The sequence below is a fragment of the Zingiber officinale genome, chromosome 4B, assembly GCF_018446385.1.
Source record: "Zingiber officinale cultivar Zhangliang chromosome 4B, Zo_v1.1, whole genome shotgun sequence".
In the NCBI taxonomy this organism is placed as follows: domain Eukaryota; kingdom Viridiplantae; phylum Streptophyta; class Magnoliopsida; order Zingiberales; family Zingiberaceae; genus Zingiber; species Zingiber officinale.
Window position 1 is genome coordinate 130,301,689 of NC_055993.1, and position 19,365 is coordinate 130,321,053.

The 19,365-nt window shown below is 37.9% G+C and overlaps 1 protein-coding gene across 1 annotated transcript; it reads right to left on the bottom strand.

The window, feature by feature from the left end:
- Positions 1–2,857: 2,857 nt before the first annotated feature.
- On the bottom strand, positions 2,858–17,819 carry LOC121978688 (peroxidase 5-like). Its single transcript, XM_042530995.1, has 5 exons — positions 17,640–17,819; positions 17,360–17,554; positions 17,203–17,283; positions 12,194–12,276; positions 2,858–3,340 (listed from the first exon to the last, which is right to left on the bottom strand). Exons 1-5 carry the CDS (start codon positions 17,817–17,819, stop codon positions 2,929–2,931), a joined length of 951 nt encoding a protein of 316 aa, XP_042386929.1. The 3' UTR covers positions 2,858–2,928.
- Positions 17,820–19,365: the final 1,546 nt, after the last annotated feature.

Below are 19,365 nucleotides of genomic sequence, written 5' to 3' on the forward strand. Positions count from 1 at the left end.
CCCACATGATAAAAAATTACACAATCTTATTCTCTATTTTTTTTAAAAAAAATTTGGATCATTATTTTTAATATATTAAATATATTTTTATGTATATTTTTTTTAAGAGAATGGAAAAGAATAGGGTTCACGTGATTAAATATTTACATGATCTCAATCTATCAAAACTTCGAATTTCACAAAGAGCTCATTAGGGTTCCAATGGATAGAGTCATGAAGGACTTTTTTTAACAAATTAAAGTTACTTTTAATTATGGATATTATTTTATAAAATCTAATCTATTCGTCTTCAATATCTCTCAATCATTGCCTACTCCGGTTACATTTATCATTCGTTAGTGATGCTTTCTCTTTTTATCATAACATGAATTAGAAATTTTTTATCTTATCCATACAATGCAAAATAAAAAATGTTAATATTTTTCAAGTTCCCCCTCTTTCCCTTTTCCAACTCCCCCTCTATGTGCTTCTCTTATTCATTGAAATTGAAGAAGAGAAACCGTACCTAACACTAACACGTTAATGCGGTCAGTGTTATGATGCTTGTTGCTTGATAAAATTCAAATGTTCATACATTCATCCATATTGTGTCTCATCAAAATGGAAGATTTTATTATTTTTTAGCAATAACCCATTTTGCTTCCTTGATAAACATTAAGTTTAACTTTTATTTAAATATATTTACAGTCATAATTAAATTATTCGATTTTCCATTTGTCTCCATTCTACCATTTATAATTATTCTTATTTTTAGTTAAGTGAATTGTAAACTTATTATCTACTTAAAATGTATTATTATATCTAATAATAATAATCTATTTAATATAATAAAGTTTATATTTCTGTGAATTATATTATCCAAACTTGAATATAAAAATTTAATTAATAATTTTACATCTAAAAAGTGAGAAAATTAAATTGTATAAAAAATATCTTTTAAAATTAATATTTAATTTGTTAAAAAAAAATTAAACCATCATTTTCGATCTAAATCTAAATGAAAAAAAGGTGAGATTTTTTTTAAAAACAATGTCAAAGGTCTAAATTTTTTTTTCCCGCCTAAGGCCTCAAATAGGCTTGAGCCGACCCTAGTAATGAACAGAGACTCCCTAAGGTATGCTCTTAATACTTTCCTGAGGACCCCGGATTGTACATCGATAATTGACTCCTACTACATCTCTAAGGATCTAGAGGTAAGTACGTTAGAAAACTTATTTTCAACTTTAGAACTTCATGAATTTAGATGTATAAGTTTAAGAAAAATAGAAGAAAGGTCAACTAAGAATTTGACACTCAAAGCCAAGAAGATCGAGCTGAAGTTAGAATCATCACTTGATGATGATGAAGAAGCTTTTATGGTAAGAAAATTTTTAAAATTTTTTAAATATAAAATTTTTGACAAGAGACAGACAACAAGATCTTTTTAGAGTAAACGGAAGATTCGGTGTTACAACTGTCAAGAAGAAGGACATATCAAAGATAATTGCCCGAAGCTGAAAAGTAAAAAAAAAGGACCTAATCCAAGCACAATAACCTAAAAGCAACGTGAGACAAGTCCTTATCCGAGTCCAAGCTAGAAGAATACGTTGGGTTAGCACTGATGGTTGATCACCAAGAAAACATCGAAAGTTTGTCCAAAATGAGCATTAATGAAGGGGGAGATACATCAGAAAAAAGAAGCGATGAAGGGCGAAGCAACAGTCTATGAGAACAACACCGTAAGTGAGGTACATTCCTCACCTCCCGAAGAATTATATCAGTTCATAAAAATGCTTTCTAGAATTTTACACAAATTAAAAACAAAGAATGAACTATTAAAAATAGAAAATACTAAATTAAAGGTATCCTTACCAAAAGCATGTTTATTAGAAGATTATGATAAATTAAAAATTAAAATTGACAAATTAAAGGAATAAATAAAAATATTAGAAAAGAATTATACTTGTCCAAATGTCCAAAATTTTTAAAATTTTCAAGGGCTTAATTGGTATTTTAGATTTCACAAGGATTAAATTAGAAAAGTGTCATGAAAATTTATTTTAAAAAATATCTTTTTAATCTAGTAGGAAGGAACTTATTTTGGGGTTCCTAAATCATAGATTAAAACTAGCTTTTATGCATATTTTCAATTTGCTTTAATTTGTTTAGAAAATTAACTAGTTGTCGAAGAAGGAGATTCTTGCTAGTGCTTACTTCTATTTTGGATTAGCAACACCGCCGATTGTAAACCAAGTAAATTTTATCTTTATTTATATTTTACAAGTGAGTGTTGTTGATAGACGTTTGGACTTTTACTTACCTCCGTATTTACAAGTGTATGTTATTTTATCTTTATTTACAAGCCTCGGACTGTGTCACATGACTCTTGTGTTGACAGAATTAAGGGTTAGTCACATGGATTTTTACTTACCTCCGTATTATAGACATCCTCTCAAGTTTAGTCGAAGAAGGCGGAAGTCCTATTGACTGCACAAGTATTCTGTTAATGACTTCCAAGTCCTTGACATTAGGGTCCATGTAGTGGCGGAGTTATTCTATTAATCGTGGATCGAATTATTCTCTCTCCCATGCACTCTACGGGTACTCGGGAGTCAAGAATTTATAAATTTTAAAATATATTTAAAATACATAAATAATAATTTAAAATCATCAAATTATCTTAACAGACAGACAGTTGTTCTAAATCGTAAATCGATAATCATGTTTGAAGATTATGGATTGAGATTACGCGAACAGAGGATTTAATTTGGAATGATGATTGGATAAATAATGCCACGAAATTTGGGATAGACGGCATTCCCTTTTGATTATATTGCGAAAAATTGGAAGCATGATATAATATATACACACAGTCAAAGTTAATCATCTTATTTATTCTTTTAAATATTTTTGTAGTACCTTATTCATAAATTACAAGGTCAACTGGATTCAGTTGGGCGCTCGGCAGTTGGAGCGTATCTCTCCGTTGCTCCCCGTCAGCACGCCGATGCTGCCCATCCTCACCATCGCCGCAGCAAATCTATTCTTGAAGACGGCCGAGTTGCGCGCGAACAGTTTCACCTGCGCCGCCGCGGCCGGCGTGGACACCAGCGTCTGGTCCGACGTGAAGAGCCCCCTGTTCCTCAAGATGCCCTGGTAGTAGCTGTTGTCGAACCCGAGCTCGCTCGGCAGGTCCATCGGCACCTCGGTGTTGCTCGCCGCCGTCGGGCATTGCTGCTGCAGCTGAACCGCGTACGCCGAGTCCAGCGTCGGGTCGACTCCCGAGCTGCTGTTGAAGTTATAAAGCCTTTCGGTGAAGGCAGGGCAGTGAGCGATGCCAATGGTGTGTGCTCCTGATCGACCGACCAGTTTATTAAACATATATATACAAAATTAACTAAAACAATATATAATATTCATTAATTCTTCAAATTAATTAATTAATTAATTAATAGCGCGCGACTACTAACTAATCAATCAATATCTATCTATACCTGAGAGGGTGATTGATAAGCGAATAATTTACTGTCACGAATGGGCTTATCAAATTAATAAAATGTATTTTTCCACTGAACCCCTTAATTAAACAATAATGTCGTAGTAACGAGCCCAGGATCGATCCGAGGAACCAACAGTATGATGTAATTTAGGATTGTATTTTTATTCCTATTTTTGGGGTTTTCAATATAAAAATGGAGTTGGGGGTTTAAAAGCTTTAAATCTAAATCTAACAGAGGAAAAACACAGCAATTAAGAAATTAATCTAAAGCAAAAGTGAAACCTAACTATGTACCAATGATCAAACCTCAACGTATTGTCACTCTACGTTGTGATTAAACCATCGACACACACTTAAACTAAAGATAAAATAACAAAACACAATTAAATCTGATCTAAACAGAAATGAAACCCTAACTTAGAATTTAAACACTAAACAAGTAACCAAGCAATAAATTAAAATTAAACTAGGCTTCAACAAAGAAAGAAATGCTAACTACTTGCATAAAAAGATAACAAAACATAAAAGTAATCTGTGCTAAGCTATAAAAACAATAACAAAATGAATTAAAATGTAAACCATTCCAACTCACAACCAATTCCACAAGTTTCACACACTTGCCGTCACACAAAAGGCCGAAATCGAAACTACCCAATTTCGGACCTCAGTGGAGAATCTCAGCTGCGTCTCAGCTCAAGGAAGGCTCAGCTACACTGACGGACCACCCCCGACGAGCTAAGAACAACCCTAAACCCAAGAATGGTCTGAAAATCTACAAATCTGAGCTCTGGATCTGGGATGAAGTTGCGGATGATGGTATGCTGTCAGATGGAGCTCAGGAACACCGGAGGACCACCGCCGATAGTCGCTGATGTGAATCGGAGTCGCCGATTTGGAGGAACACCTCCAAATCGCGCTGAAACAGAGAAGATCCAAGAGCCAAATTCCACCGGAGGGAACACCCTTCGATGGCTCCAGAAGATCGGGATGAGCTGCAATGAAGTTCTACAATGAGGTTGAAGCTTGAAAGAATTGATCGGAGAAGGAAAGGGGTCGAAATCCGAAGAAATGTCGCCGGGACGAAGCTGCTGTGCGTGGAGAGATCGACGAAGAAGCTGGGCACTGTAGCTTCTCTGTTTTAAACAGATCTCAGATTTGAACCAACGGCTGAGATTGATTTGGAGCTAAATCAACGGTGAAAAGTCATCCAAAATCTGATCCGAAGGTACTGATGTTGATCTAGGGTCTGGATCTACCCTCCCCTAGGTCGGATCGATCAGATCATCACTGGATGGCCCAGATCTGCCGATCTTCAATGAACGGTCCAGATTAATCCGGCTGGATCAATGGCTGGATGAACTCAGATCTGGATCAAAACTTCTGGATCTTCATCAATGGCTTAGATCTGCTCCCCATTAGGTTGGATCGGCCAGATATTCAACGGATGGTCCAGATCTGTCCTATTCTTGATGAACGGCCCATAATGCTCCAAAGCTTGATCTTCTTGTTTGAACTCCGATTCGAGCCCAATTTTGGTCCAAATAGATCCAAATTCAAGATCCTTTGATGCCTACAAAATAATAATCAAATATTAGCATCAAATAATATAAAAATAAAGTAATTTGCAATTAAGTCCAAAAATACACACAATGCACAAAATGTGATGTAACCATGATTTTAACCTATGAAATCAACATCAAACCATGCATATATGAATCAAAATAATGCAGTAAAATCATGGTTATCAAATCTCCCACACTTAGTCTTGAACGTCCCGTGCAAGTAAAGAAAATTCAAAATCATCTCCATAGAAATTTCCCTAGAAATACCTAAAAATGGTAAAAAGAATTTAACTAAGACCATCTAAAGATCACAAACAATCATGAATACAATCCAAACAATAATCAGTAGGTATGGTAGTTTCAATCCAATTGAAAAAATTAAGCAAGTTGCAATCTCACAAGGGATTTACCTATTCTAGCTCTCACACTCAAACATGTGTATAAGTGGAGCTCACTCAATGCAACTCACAACATTTCACTACCATATGCTTGCTTATTTTCTAATTCTCCACCACTATAAACATAGCATACATGAATCAAAAGGAATTTATCATGAAGAATTGAAATGGAAGCATAAAGAACAATTGAAATGGATAAAATAGGCAAAAGAAAAGGCATTAATGAAGAAAATGAGAAGATGAGAGTATTGGAGGAGTATACTTGATGAGTTGACCATTTTGATGTAAAAAGAGTTGTATACCATTTGTTTTAACCAATTCAAAGTATCAAGTTACCCTTCCATTCAATTTGAATGCCAACATACAATCTTGATACATTGTCTCCCTTTTGATATTCTCTTGAATGTGCCAATTTTCAAAAAAAAAAATTTCACTATTTTTCCACTTCAATTTCAGCAATTTGGAAGCTCAAAAATAATCTCAAATCATGAAGAATAATTCCCTTCCCCCACACTTAAACTTGGCCGTCTCGGACAAGGGAATCTCATCATAGGTTTCCAATACTTGAAACTCGCAGAATTTTTTATTCTGTTTTTTTTTTCTGTGTATTTCTTCCTGCTGTAGGTTTTTGGAACTCGAGTAACCAAACCATTCAGATTTCTGCAAATTCTATAGAATTCAGATTTCAATATCTATTTGCAGCTACATACTTTCCTCTTAAAATTTCTATATGCTCTTACTCTTAGTTTGCAGCAATATTTAACCACTTTCCCTGCAATAGCACAAGAATTCAGTTTAGATTTAGACTTTCCATAAATGTAATTTCAGTTACCAATTTCCAGACTGCAGAATTATATCAGTTTCCAGCAGATTCCAGCATCTTGTTTCTGAAACTTTATATTTTTCTGAACTGATGTCTTAAACAGCTGACACTCTATTTCAATTCAATTGATAATTGCATTTCTATTGCATTGATAGAACACTAATTAAACTCCAGTAGCAATTTAGAATTGAAGTTTAGTTTCCAACTTCAGAAATCTGGCTTTTGAAGCTCCTATTGAATTTAAATTCTAGCTCTGAAACTTATGAACTCATATCTCAATTAAAGTTCATATTCTGATAAGAAACAACATGAAACTATTCAGAATTCATATCAATATCTGTTTCTGATTGTATTCCATATTTCTTCTTTGTCTCACAATATGAAATTTAAGACCAGAAATCAGAACTCCCAGAATTAAAGCTTTAAGTTTCAGAGTTGGAATTGAAGAATTTAGCTCAGCAGCATTTAAAGTTTGCATACTTCCAGGCTCTGAATCCTTCTCCAGCATTATTTCAGTTGGTGCACGAATTAGGCACTGCTGAGAAATCAGTAATTAAACTTTTTCAGCAGCAACATATTTCAAATCCTTGAATTGAACTCCAAGAACTACTTCTAAAATTGCAGCAAACAAATTTAAAGACCTAAGGATTCAAGTTCAGCAGCATCTTGCTTTCAACAATTCTTGAAGTCACATATTCAAAACTAGATGAACAGATAATAGATTGCAGAAATCTGTAACTTGTGAATTCTGTGTTCCATTGTTCTTTTATATTCCACTGTCAAAGATCTCAATTCGACTCCCCTTTGCAGCTGCAATCTCTTCTCTTCAATTTTCCCTTTTAATTTACATTCTCTTTTCCACTTGATCTCATTTCCGTTCAATGGCAAAGCTCACACAATGTAGCACTCATTCTACACTGTGATTAAGGTACGCAGTTTCAGAATTTCAATTCAATGAGACTTCATGTTTTGAATCATCAGGTGATGGAAGAGCAGTGAAAAACAAGTAACCATCAGAGGATAGGAATTTCTATTAAACTTTTCACTGATAAGAAATTTGCAAGAAGAACTTGGCACACATCAGTATCAAACAATTTCTGATTCTGTAATCTGCTAACATCCAGCTAACCCTTCTTTGAACTCACCTTGTCTGGTTTACTTTTGTATTACAATGAAGAACCACAATTTGATTCAACCATAACTTCTAAGTTTGATCTTTATGTCACTGATCTGAATTCTAATTTCTAGATTAAGTATCAAACTTTGGAATTTGAAGTAATCTTACTTGAAGATTGAATAGTTGAGCTTGTCAATGCCTCTCATCTAGCACTAAAATAATTAGACATCTTATTCAAACTTTTGATGGCTAGCGAATGCAATAGAAAATGACACCAGTACTCCTTCATATTGTACTCTCCAATGAGTTCCCATCCAATAGAAGATGAATCAAATTACTCAAAAACATCACAGAAACAATCACTAATCAAAGTTCAAATCTTGCTCCTTGATCAGGTTTTCAGCAACAGATCCATGTTTCAACAGCTTACAGTTTTCCATTTCAACAGCTCTGGCAATCCACAACTTCACAGTTTCTGCATCTTCTCTTCACTTATTCCTTCCTTGATATCACTTTTGAAATTTGATACTCCATTCATTTCCAACATTCTGAATTTCAGCTTCCAGCAGGTTTCAAAATTTCTCAATTCTGCAGTCTTCTCAAGATTAATTCAGAATGTTAGCTTAATAACTTGGCATCCACAACTGATGTCATTACTACCTCACCTAAAGCTTCAACAATTTATTCACAAAGAACTAAACAATCATTAGATTAAATGATAGCTTGAATTCTCATTTTGTCTCAGCAAGTAACATGAATTAGAAAGTTACTGCAATTAAGACTTCTGGAATTTTGATACTATCAGAATTAACAATTGTTGCTGCTGAAATCCAAGAACTGCAAGGGATGCTAATGAAAGAACTCAGAATGTTCAGAAAGTTGCACACATTTATTTGATTCTGACAATTTCCTTACTGTTTAAGTTCACTTGCTGCTCCATTCCTTCAATTTCTCACAATAATTGATACTCCATTCAAGTACTCTCACTGTTAAATGCAGATGCCATAAAATATTGTATACCATTTGTTTCCACATCCTCTCACATTCCAACTAAGCTTCCACTCGTTTGGATATTGCATTCTAATTTTTGATACAAACCTGATACAAACTTTTCAGCCCTGCACTTCAATTTCTGCTTCTTCATCCAGCATCAGCCTTCTTTTAATGTCAATGGTCCTCACTGCTTCATCTTTTCAGTAATTGGATTTTAAATTTGTAGAGGTAAATGATGCAAGAGTACCATTCATTCCTTCACATTTTCCAAACTCCTTCTCAACACCTCCCCCACACTTCAATCTTTGTTCATCTAGTCAATCCAACTCATCAAGAATTCAACCAAAACTTCTAATGGAATGAAGGCAAGGCAAAGTGATCAAGGGTTAAAATGCTAGATAAAAATATTGGAAGAAAATTATGGAGAAAGGAATTGGAAAGTATGAAGGGGAACAAAATCGATAAAATCCTCAATTTCCATGCACACAAGTGTTATTGTGACTTTGAAAAGAAACTAAGCAAGTTCTAGAGTTTCAATTGCTATGAGTACATGTCACACTACAAGAAAATAAAGTGTAGGCTTGAAGTGGTCCTCTCTAGCTATTTTCATGCAATCAAACTCAATCGATCAACATGGAATCCACTACCATTTTAACCAAAATCATGTAAGTAGAGTATCCAATCATGTCAAATGACCTAAAATTGATGATCAAATTTAAGAGGCTTTTACCATCTTAAAAATATTACTAGAAAATTCCCATGGAGGATTTATTCACTAACATGCTATGTAAACTAATCAAAATGCAAAGTATGAAAACAAAGTGTGGAAGTAAAATGCAAATATAGGAAAATGAAACTAAAGAAACGTGTGAAGCAAGAATTTATTAACAAAGCATGAATTAAAATGCAAAAGAAAGTGAAATTAGAACCAACTCCCCTAGATTCCGGGTGGTTGAAGAAGATTTAGCAATAAAATCCACACCGGTAGAGGTGTAATTGTGGTTCCACTAAAATTCTTTTTATTCTTCATTTTTCCCTTCAAAATTCTTTCCGGAGGTCTTAATCGGTTCAGTTTTAGCACCCACTCCGGAAGCTCATGTTCTCCTACAACATCAATAAAAATAAACACCTCCCACACGCATGTGGGATAAAAAGAAAATAGGAGAATATTAGTGTGGGTAAAAGATATTTCAAGAAATGATTCACATCTAATAAAATCAATAAATGGTATCTCTATGAAATTTTCTAATGTATCACAAACAATACTTACCTTATCATGTTGAAAGGTACCTGGAGTGGTGATTATTACCTCCTTCTCCTCAAATAAATGCTCAGACTCCAGTTCAGGTGAATGTTCAACTTCATGTAGTGATTCTTGGGTGCTTGGCTCCATAGCACAAGTCCCTACACTTACATCCTCATCATCATCAAATCCAGGTGATTCTTGAGGTAATGCTTCCAGTAAGCACTCCCCTACACTTAAATCATCTTCTGCAACAAGACCTGCATCTTCAACAACATCTAAAGCAACATTGTTAGTAGAATAAAAAATTTGAATAACTACATCATCATCACAAATAATTCTAGAAAATTCTTGCGAAGAAATAGAAGTAGGGTCAGGCCTGACAAAATCACTACTCTCCATCTCTCCACTGGAGTTCTGTGCTTGTAACTGATTAATAGATGATGCAATCTGATCTAACTGACTCTGAATATTCTGTATCCTTGCAAATTGTTGCTCTTGATGCTCTCTCATTTGTTGCATAACTTCATTGCATTTCCACATTGATTCTTCAATTTGTTCTTGTGCATCCTCATACCTATTTCGCTGCTCCATAGGTAGGTAGGACTGATAGGACTGAGTCTGAGGCTGATAAAAATAATTCTCCATCCCATCTCCAAAATACGGATAATATGGATCCATGGTCACATGAATTTCCTGTTCTTACACTAAAACACTAGCAAATAAAATCAGAAGACTCAGGAACATAAAAAATCAACACATGATATATAATCATGAAAGCAATCAAAACAACAATCCTAAAATTACTAAACATTGCATATTACAATTTCCCCGGCAACGACGCCAAAATTTGATAATGCCTAAAATCTATATTAAATGTCACGAATGGGCTTATCAAATTAATAAAATGTATTAATTAAACAATAATGTCGTAGTAACGAGCCCAGGATCGATCCGAGGAACCAACAGTATGATGTAATTTAGGATTGTATTTTTATTCCTATTTTTGGGGTTTTCAATATAAAAATGGAGTTGGGGGTTTAAAAGTTTTAAATCTAAATCTAACAGAGGAAAAACACAACAATTAAGAAATTAATCTAAAGCAAGAGTGAAACCTAACTATGTACCAATGATCAAACCTCAACGTATTGTCACTCTACGTTGTGATTAAACCATCGACACACACTTAAACTAAAGATAAAATAGCAAAACACAATTAAATCTGATCTAAACAGAAATGAAACCCTAACTTAGAATTTAAACACTAAACAAGTAACCAAGCAACAAATTAAAATTAAACTAGGCTTCAACAAAGAAAGAAATGCTAACTACTTGCATAAAAAGATAACAAAACATAAAAGTAATCTGTGCTAAGCTATAAAAACAATAACAAAATGAATTAAAATGTAAACCATTCCAACTCACAACCAATTCCACAAGTTTCACACTCTTGCCGTCACACAAGAGGCCGAAATCGAAACCACCCAATTTCGGACCTCAGTGGAGAATCTCAGCTGCGTCTCAGCTCAAGGAAGGCTCAGCTACACCGACGGACCACCCCCGACGAGCTAAGAACAACCCTAAACCCAAGAATGGTCTGAAAATCTGCAAATCTGAGCTCTGGATCTGGGATGAAGTTGCGGATGATGGTATGCTGTCAGATGGAGCTCAGGAACACCGGAGGACCACCGCCGATAGTCGCTGATGTGAATCGGAGTCGCCGATTTGGAGGAACACCTCCAAATCGCGCTGAAACAGAGAGGATCCAAGAGCCAAATTCCACCGGAGGGAACACCCTTCGATGGCTCCAGAAGATCGGGATGAGCTGCAATGAAGTTCTACAATGAGGTTGAAGCTTGAAAGAATTGATCGGAGAAGGAAAGGGGTCGAAATCCGAAGAAATGCCGCCGGGACGAAGCTGCTGTGCGTGGAGAGATCGACGAAGAAGCTGGGCACTGTAGCTTCTCTGTTTTAAACAGATCTCAGATTTGAACCAACGGCTGAGATTGATTTGGAGCTAAATCAACGGTGAAAAGTCATCCAAAATCTGATCCGAAGGTACTGATGTTGATCTAGGGTCTGGATCTACCCTCCCCTAGGTCGGATCGATCAGATCATCACTGGATGGCCCAGATCTTCCGATCTTCAATGAACGGTCCAGATTAATCCGGCTGGATCAATGGCTGGATGAACTCAGATCTGGATCAAAACTCTGGATCTTCATCAATGGCTTAGATCTGCTCCCCATTAGGTTGGATCAGCCAGATCTTCAACGGATGGTCCAGATCTGTCCTATTCTTGATGAACGGCTCATAATGCTCCAAAGCTTGATCTTCTTGTTTGAACTCCGATTCGAGCCCAATTTCGGTCCAAATAGATCCAAATTCAAGATCCTTTGATGCCTACAAAATAATAATCAAATATTAGCATCAAATAATATAAAAATAAAGTAATTTGCAATTAAGTCCAAAAATACACACAATGCACAAAATGTGATGTAACCATGATTTTAACCTATGAAATCAACATCAAACCATGCATATATGAATCAAAATAATGCAGTAAAATCATGGTTATCAGTGATCATCTCGGATTGGGTCAACCCTTTCCTGGCGAAGACTCGAGTGAATTGATCGAGTGTGAAATTGTGACGAGGGATATTCTCAGACGTATCGGTTGTGAGAATTTAATCCTCGACATAATTAAGTTAGCCACGTTAATCTCTCTTATCTTAGTCTTTCCTATGGGATAAACATTGAATTAGTCTTCCTATTTTAATTCCTATTTTAATGGGATAAGTAGTGGAATAAGTCTTGTTTTGTAGTGTATTTAAAGAGGCCCTCGAAGCTGTAATTGATATTCCATAACAGTAAAGATTTTCTTACGTTTTTTCACTGTGCATTTTTTTTTAGTGCTGTTTGTTTCTTTTGAGAACAGAAGTGAGGCAACTTCTTCTTTCGTTGTTTTATTTTTTGTTCGCTACATCCTGCTGCTACTCACCGATTCTGAGCCAACACTTGGTATCAGAGCGTTGGTAGTATAAGACATCCAAGAATCTACGATTCCATAAAATGTCGAGCATCCCAGTAAAGGAGAACGGCGGAGTGTCATTTCCCTATCCGATGCTAAGTCCTCACAATTATACTGTGTGGGCAATAAAGACAGAGGCGATCCTTGATGCCCAGGGAGTCTGGGAGGCGGTGGAGCCAGCGGAAGGAGCCCAGGTGGATGCAAAGAAGGACAAAAAGGCACGTGCATACATCCTGCAGTGTGTCCCCGAAGACATCCTTCTCCAGATCGCAACAAAGAAGACGGCGAAGGAAGTCTGGGACAGCCTCAAGACGAGGTATCTTGGTAGTGATCGGGTGAAGAAGGCACGTGTACAAACATTGAAGAACGAGTTTGACGCTCTCCGGATGAAAGAAACCGAAACGATTGATGAGTTTGCTGGCAAACTCAGTGCCCTAAGCAGCAAGTTCTCCACCCTTGGTGCCACGCTTGAAGATTCCTCGTTGGTAAAAAAATTGCTCGATTCTGTCCCTGATAAATTCTTTCCTATTGTTGCTGGTATTGAGCAATTCTACGACCTTGAGTCTATACCATTTGAGGAGGCTATAGGACGACTGAAGGCGTACGAAGAACGAACGCTACGACTACGCAGCAACACCAACGGCACTGAAGGTGAGCTCCTATTAACTCATGCCGAATGGCAAATGCGACAGAAGGGGAGCAACGTGGATACTTCGTCAGGAGGAAAGGGGCGTGGGTCTAGCAACCCTAGTCATGGCAAATGGCGTGGATGTGGGCGAGGGCACGGTCGTGGCCGTGGTACGCAACGCCAAGACAGTGCAGGAGGGACTAGCGGCAACAACAGTGGCACTCGAGACAAGAGACATATAAAATGTTTCAATTGCGAGAAAATGGGGCATTATGCATCCGAATGCTACAACAAGCGGCGTGATGATGAGGCTCACCTCACTTGTGCCACCGATGAAGAGTCGGCACTGATGATGACCGTGTCCCACGAGGAGTCTGACGCTAGGCGTGAGCGGCAGGATACCATTCTACTCAGTGAAGAGAGGTTGCTACCGGAGATGTACCGAGGCGTTAAGAAAGAAGATAAGGACGTCTGGTACCTTGACAATGGTGCCAGCAACCACATGACTGGCCATCGTGAGAAATTTCAAAAGCTGGATGAAACCATCACCGGGAGGGTGAGGTTTGGCGATGGATCAACCATTGAGATCATGGGCAAGGGAACGGTTGTGTTCGAATGCAAGAACGGCGATCAGAAGGCTCTCCACGAGGTATACTACATTCCGAGACTTTGTAGTAATATCATAAGTCTTGGTCAATTGACAGAAACTGGGAACGAGGTGCACATGGAAGGAGATGCCATGAAGATAATTGATAGAAGCGGGAAGCTCTTGATGCTGGTAAAGCGAACGCAAAATCGCTTGTACAAGATAACCTTGAAGACATTCAAGCAAATCTGTCTCCTAGCAAGCCTAGAAGATCCGACCTAGTTATGGCATGCAAGGTTTGGACATGTCAATTTCCATGACTTGAAGCTATTGGGGGAGAAGAAGTTGGCGGTTGATGTGCCACTATTGCCTCAGCCGAACAAGCTTTGCGAGGTATGTGTGGTCGCTAAACATGGAAGGTCGCCATTCCCGCACCAAGCTAACTTTAGAGCGACGAAGCCGTTGGAACTTCTCCATGCTGATATTTGCGGGCCAATTTCACCAAGTACACTGGCTGGTAACAAATATTTCCTGTTGATTGTTGATGATTGTACAAGATGGATGTGGGTATTTGTATTGGCAGCAAAGAAAGATGCATTCCAAGCATTCAAGAAATTCAAGTCTGTGACGGAGAACACGACTGAGTACAAGATCAAAACACTCCGGACAGACCGTGGTGGTGAATTTCTATCCACAAAGTTCACTCGATTCTGTGAAAATGAAGGAATCGAGCGGCACCTTACGACTCCCTACACACCCCAACAGAATGGCGTTGTGGAGCGCCGTAACTGCACTGTGATGGCCATGGCAAGATCTCTCCTCAAGGGTACACATATGCCGGCAAGGTTCTGGGGAGAGGCAGTTAGGCATGCTGTCTATCTGCTAAATCGTCTCCCAACTAGGGCACTAGGAGACCGTACCCCATTTGAAGCCTGGATGGGGAGAAAACCACATCTCGCCCACTTGAAAGTGTTCGGTTATGTTGCATACGTGAAAAATACAACCCCTCACCTGAAGAAACTTGACGACAGAAGTTCACCTATGGTATACTTGGGTGTCGAGGAAGGCTGCATAGCTCATCGTCTATTTGATCCAAGGCATGGCAAGCTACAAGTAAGTAGAGATGTAGTATTTCAAGAAAATAGTGAATGGACATGGACTGCAGGTGCTAACCATGAAGAAAACCTACCGGAGTTTATGGTGGAGGATGTACTCGACACCGACGAGGTGATTGTTGTAGCAGACATTGAGGCAGGAACAGAAGACGTCACAACATCGCCAGCAGCGTCAAGTCCATCTACACCATCATCGAACACCCATACAGCTTCCTCGCCTTCGATAACAAACTCACCCGAGTCTTATGAAGGACCGGTCCGTTTTAGATCCATTGCTGATATCTATGCCAACACTGAGGAAGTGGTTGGTATTGATGAAGAAGAGAATGAGGTAATGCTGATGATGTCTGAAGAGCCAACCTGTTACCAAGAGGCTGCAACCGAGGCTTGCTGGTACGAAGCAATGAAGGAAGAACTGGAAACTATTGAGATGAACAAGACCTGGACCCTAACTGAGCTCCCATTAGGCCACAAACCTATTGGCCTAAATTGGGTGTACAAACTGAAGAAAGATTCAGCTGGGGAAGTTGTTAAGCATAAAGCAAGATTGGTTGCTAAAGGCTATGTACAAAGACAAGGCATCGACTTTGAAGAGGTATTTGCACCGGTCGCTAGACTTGATACTATTCGAGTCATTCTTGCACTTGCAGGGAATCGAAGCTGGGAGGTACACCATCTAGATGTGAAGTCAGCATTCCTTAACGGAGAGTTAGAAGAAGAAATATACGTCTCTCAACTGGAAGGGTTTGAGGTACAAAATCAGAAACATAAGGTGTACAGGTTATTCAAGGCCCTCTATGGACTGCGGCAGGCTCCACGATCTTGGAACATGCGGCTGAACAGGAGTCTGGTAGAGCTCGGCTTCAAAAAATGTATTCAAGAACATGCAGTATATACAAGAGGTGAAGGAGAAGCAAGTATACTTGTTGGAGTGTATGTCGACGATCTCATCGTGACAGGAAGTAGCACAGGAAGAATCAACAAGTTCAAGCAACAAATGATGACAGAATTTGAGATGAGTGATTTGGGTCTTCTCTCCTACTACTTAGGGATTGAAGTGGAACAACAGAAGAGCCGAATTTTACTTAGACAATCAACTTATGCTAAGAAAATTCTGTCTCAATTCAAGATGGCAGATTGTAATGCCACAAAACATCCGATGGAACCCAAGACACAACTGCATAAAGACTTGGAAGGGACTCTAGTTGATGCCACAGAGTACAGACGCGTCATTGGTTGCTTGAGATATTTGCTACACACACGACCAGACTTGTCATATCCTGTCGGGATGGCGAGCAGATACATGGAAAGGCCTACAACCATGCATCACAAAGTGGTCAAACAGATTCTCAGGTATTTGAAAGGTACAATCCATTTTGGACTTGCTTACATAAAGGGACCCCCGGAAATTAGTATATTCGGTTACTCGGACAGTGATTTAGCCGGTGATCTCGATGGGAGGAAAAGCACAAGTGGAATGGCTTTCTATTTTAATGAAAGCTTGGTGTCCTGGAATTCACAGAAGCATAAGACAGTGGCGCTTTCATCTTGTGAGGCAGAATTCATGGCAGCCACAACTGCGGCCTGTCATGCTTTGTGGTTGAGGAGTCTTACTAGTGAATTAACCGGTGAAAAGCCAAAGCCGGTAACTTTGTTTGTTGACAACAAATCTGCTATAGCACTCATGAAGAATCCGGTATTCCATGGTCGAAGTAAGCATATAGACACAAGGTTTCACTTTATCAGAGAATGTGTTGAGAAGGGACAAATTTTGGTTGAGTTCGTTAATACCGGAGAACAGCGAGCGGATGTTTTAACTAAAGCATTATCAGGAGTGAAGTTAGCTACTATGCGACAACTACTCGGCATCCGAGACTTAGAGTCATGTCAGGATTAGGAGGGGTAATGTGAGAATTTAATCCTCGGCATAATTAAGTTAGCCACGTTAATCTCTCCTATCTTAGCCTTTCCTATGGGATAAACATTGAATTAGTCTTCCTATTTTAATTCCTATTTTAATGGGATAAGTAGTGGAATAAGTCTTGTTTTGTGGTGTATTTAAAGAGGCCCTCGAAGCTGTAATTGATATTCCATAACAGTAAAGATTTTCTTACGTTTTTTCACTGTGCGTTTTTTTTTAGTGCTGTGTGTTTCTTTTGAGAACAGAAGTGAGGCAACTTCTTCTTTCGTTGTTTTATTTTTTGTTCGCTGCATCCTGCTGCTACTCACTGATTCTGAGCCAACATCGGTTGCCAACGAAATCCTCCCGTCTCTTCTTCCAGCAGGAACATTGTAGAAACCTCCTCCATACTGCAATATAATATATCCATCCATTTAAACATCAAGAGATTGTATATTATATATGCATATACACACACACACTTACGTGTGCAACGCTGTCTCGGGCAACGTAGGCGAGAATGTCGGCGCAGGAGACGACGCCAGGGCAGGCAGCTTCCAGGCTGGCCTTTGCATTATCGACGACTTGGAACGCTTCTTCCTCGATGGTTTGGTTGATCTCCGCGTCCTTCTCCACCGTGTTCCCGTTCGCCGAAGCTATGAGAATCGATCCATCGCACCCCTGCAGCTCCATCAATTGAATACGATCAGAAACTTAAGTATAACATTTATAAATAAATAAATAATTAATTAATTAATATACTGACTCTGACAAAACAGTCGTGGAAATGCATCCTTAGAAGGTCTGCGCCGATATCGTCGGTCTTCCTGACAGCGTCATCGAAGGCTTCCCTGACGAGGGCTTCGGCCCTGGGGCAAGTTTGGGCGTAGAACCCAACTCGGAGCTTAGATGCTGCAGAAGCTCTCATCAGGCTGCAGAGAGCCATGCAGGAAAAAATAGCTACTAAGGACGCTAACGTTGGAGCCATTATATTAATTCTTCTCTGAGTCAATGGGTGGCAAGGTGGAAGGAATCGAGCCCCTATTTATAGGAATCGTGATGTGCACGGATCGGATTAGCTTTGCGCCAGCCCTCCATATATGGAAATTAAACGGTATATAAGGTATATATTCAAGGGGTGAGAGCTGAGAGGTGGGAGTAGTTTGTAGAATCGCGATCCTACGTAGGATCGATTTAGGGTCAGGATCGGATCGGTCAGGATCGGATCGTAGAATCGTACGATCCTACCAAAAACCCTTAAAATTTTATCATACATGATTAATAATTAGAAAAAATACCTAAAAAACTCATTTATATATAAATAAATAACTAATTTTGTATATATATGTAATTATTTACACTCAACACATCAAATTACATTACTACATGTACAAATTTAAATTAACTTGTAATTCAACTATCATTCTCGCATAGTAATAATATTTATATTTTCATATCATAAAATGAAAGAATATAAAATATCTATTAACACAATAATAATAACACATACAATGTTAAAAATATTTCCTTGATTTATAAGATAATTCAATTTAAATGTCAACAAAGCATCTAACGTATATAACAGAAGCTATTGAATCATTTGATTCAAATATGAATGCCGGAAATAATCTTCTAAAGACTGGTTGATGTCACACAATACTAGACAATAGGCATCCAAAAACTTATTATTTTGAGAAAAATAAATGATAGAATATTATTGATAAAAAACTAACTCAAAAATAATTAAACATATATTTAAATAATTTAAAACTCTAATAAGATGAAAAAAAAGATAATGGTTAAGGATAAACTTTGAAATTTATTAAAGATCTCTGAACGAGCTTTAATTTGATATATTATAGGTCCCGTGGTTCAATCCGAGTCAAAAGTTATGACCTCTCAAAGCTTCCACCGATCCTGCTCCGATCCTGCTCCGATTCTACCGATTCTGCTCCGATCCTACCGATCCTACCGATCCTACTGCGATCCTACTGCAAAAACGATTCTGCATGATCCTGGATCGATTTTGGGTTTCCGGATCGTAGGATCGTACGATCCTACGATCTGGATCGCGATTTTGCAAACTATGGGTGGGACGGCCGGATTTACCAAATAATGAAGATTTAAATCTCATTCAGGATAATATTAAATCGAGAGAGAGGATAATATTAAATCCAGAGAGTTTGAAAATTTTATAATATTTGATAATATCCAATCTGCTTTTTCCAATTTTATAATATTTGATATTGTTCAGTGATTTTTTTTTGTTTGGCGCAGCCCGTCGAGACATGTAATCTAGAGGAATTAGAATTTATCTTTTATTTTTTTTACTAAATCTAAAATTAGCAGAATGATAATGGATTTAATTATTTTAGTCCGATTTTAACTATATTAACTCATGCCTCTATTAATTGTCCATCACCCTCTTCCTCTTGACTAATTAAATTAATCATCGGCATGAGTTATCTATTCAAAGAAGTAACCGCAATCTA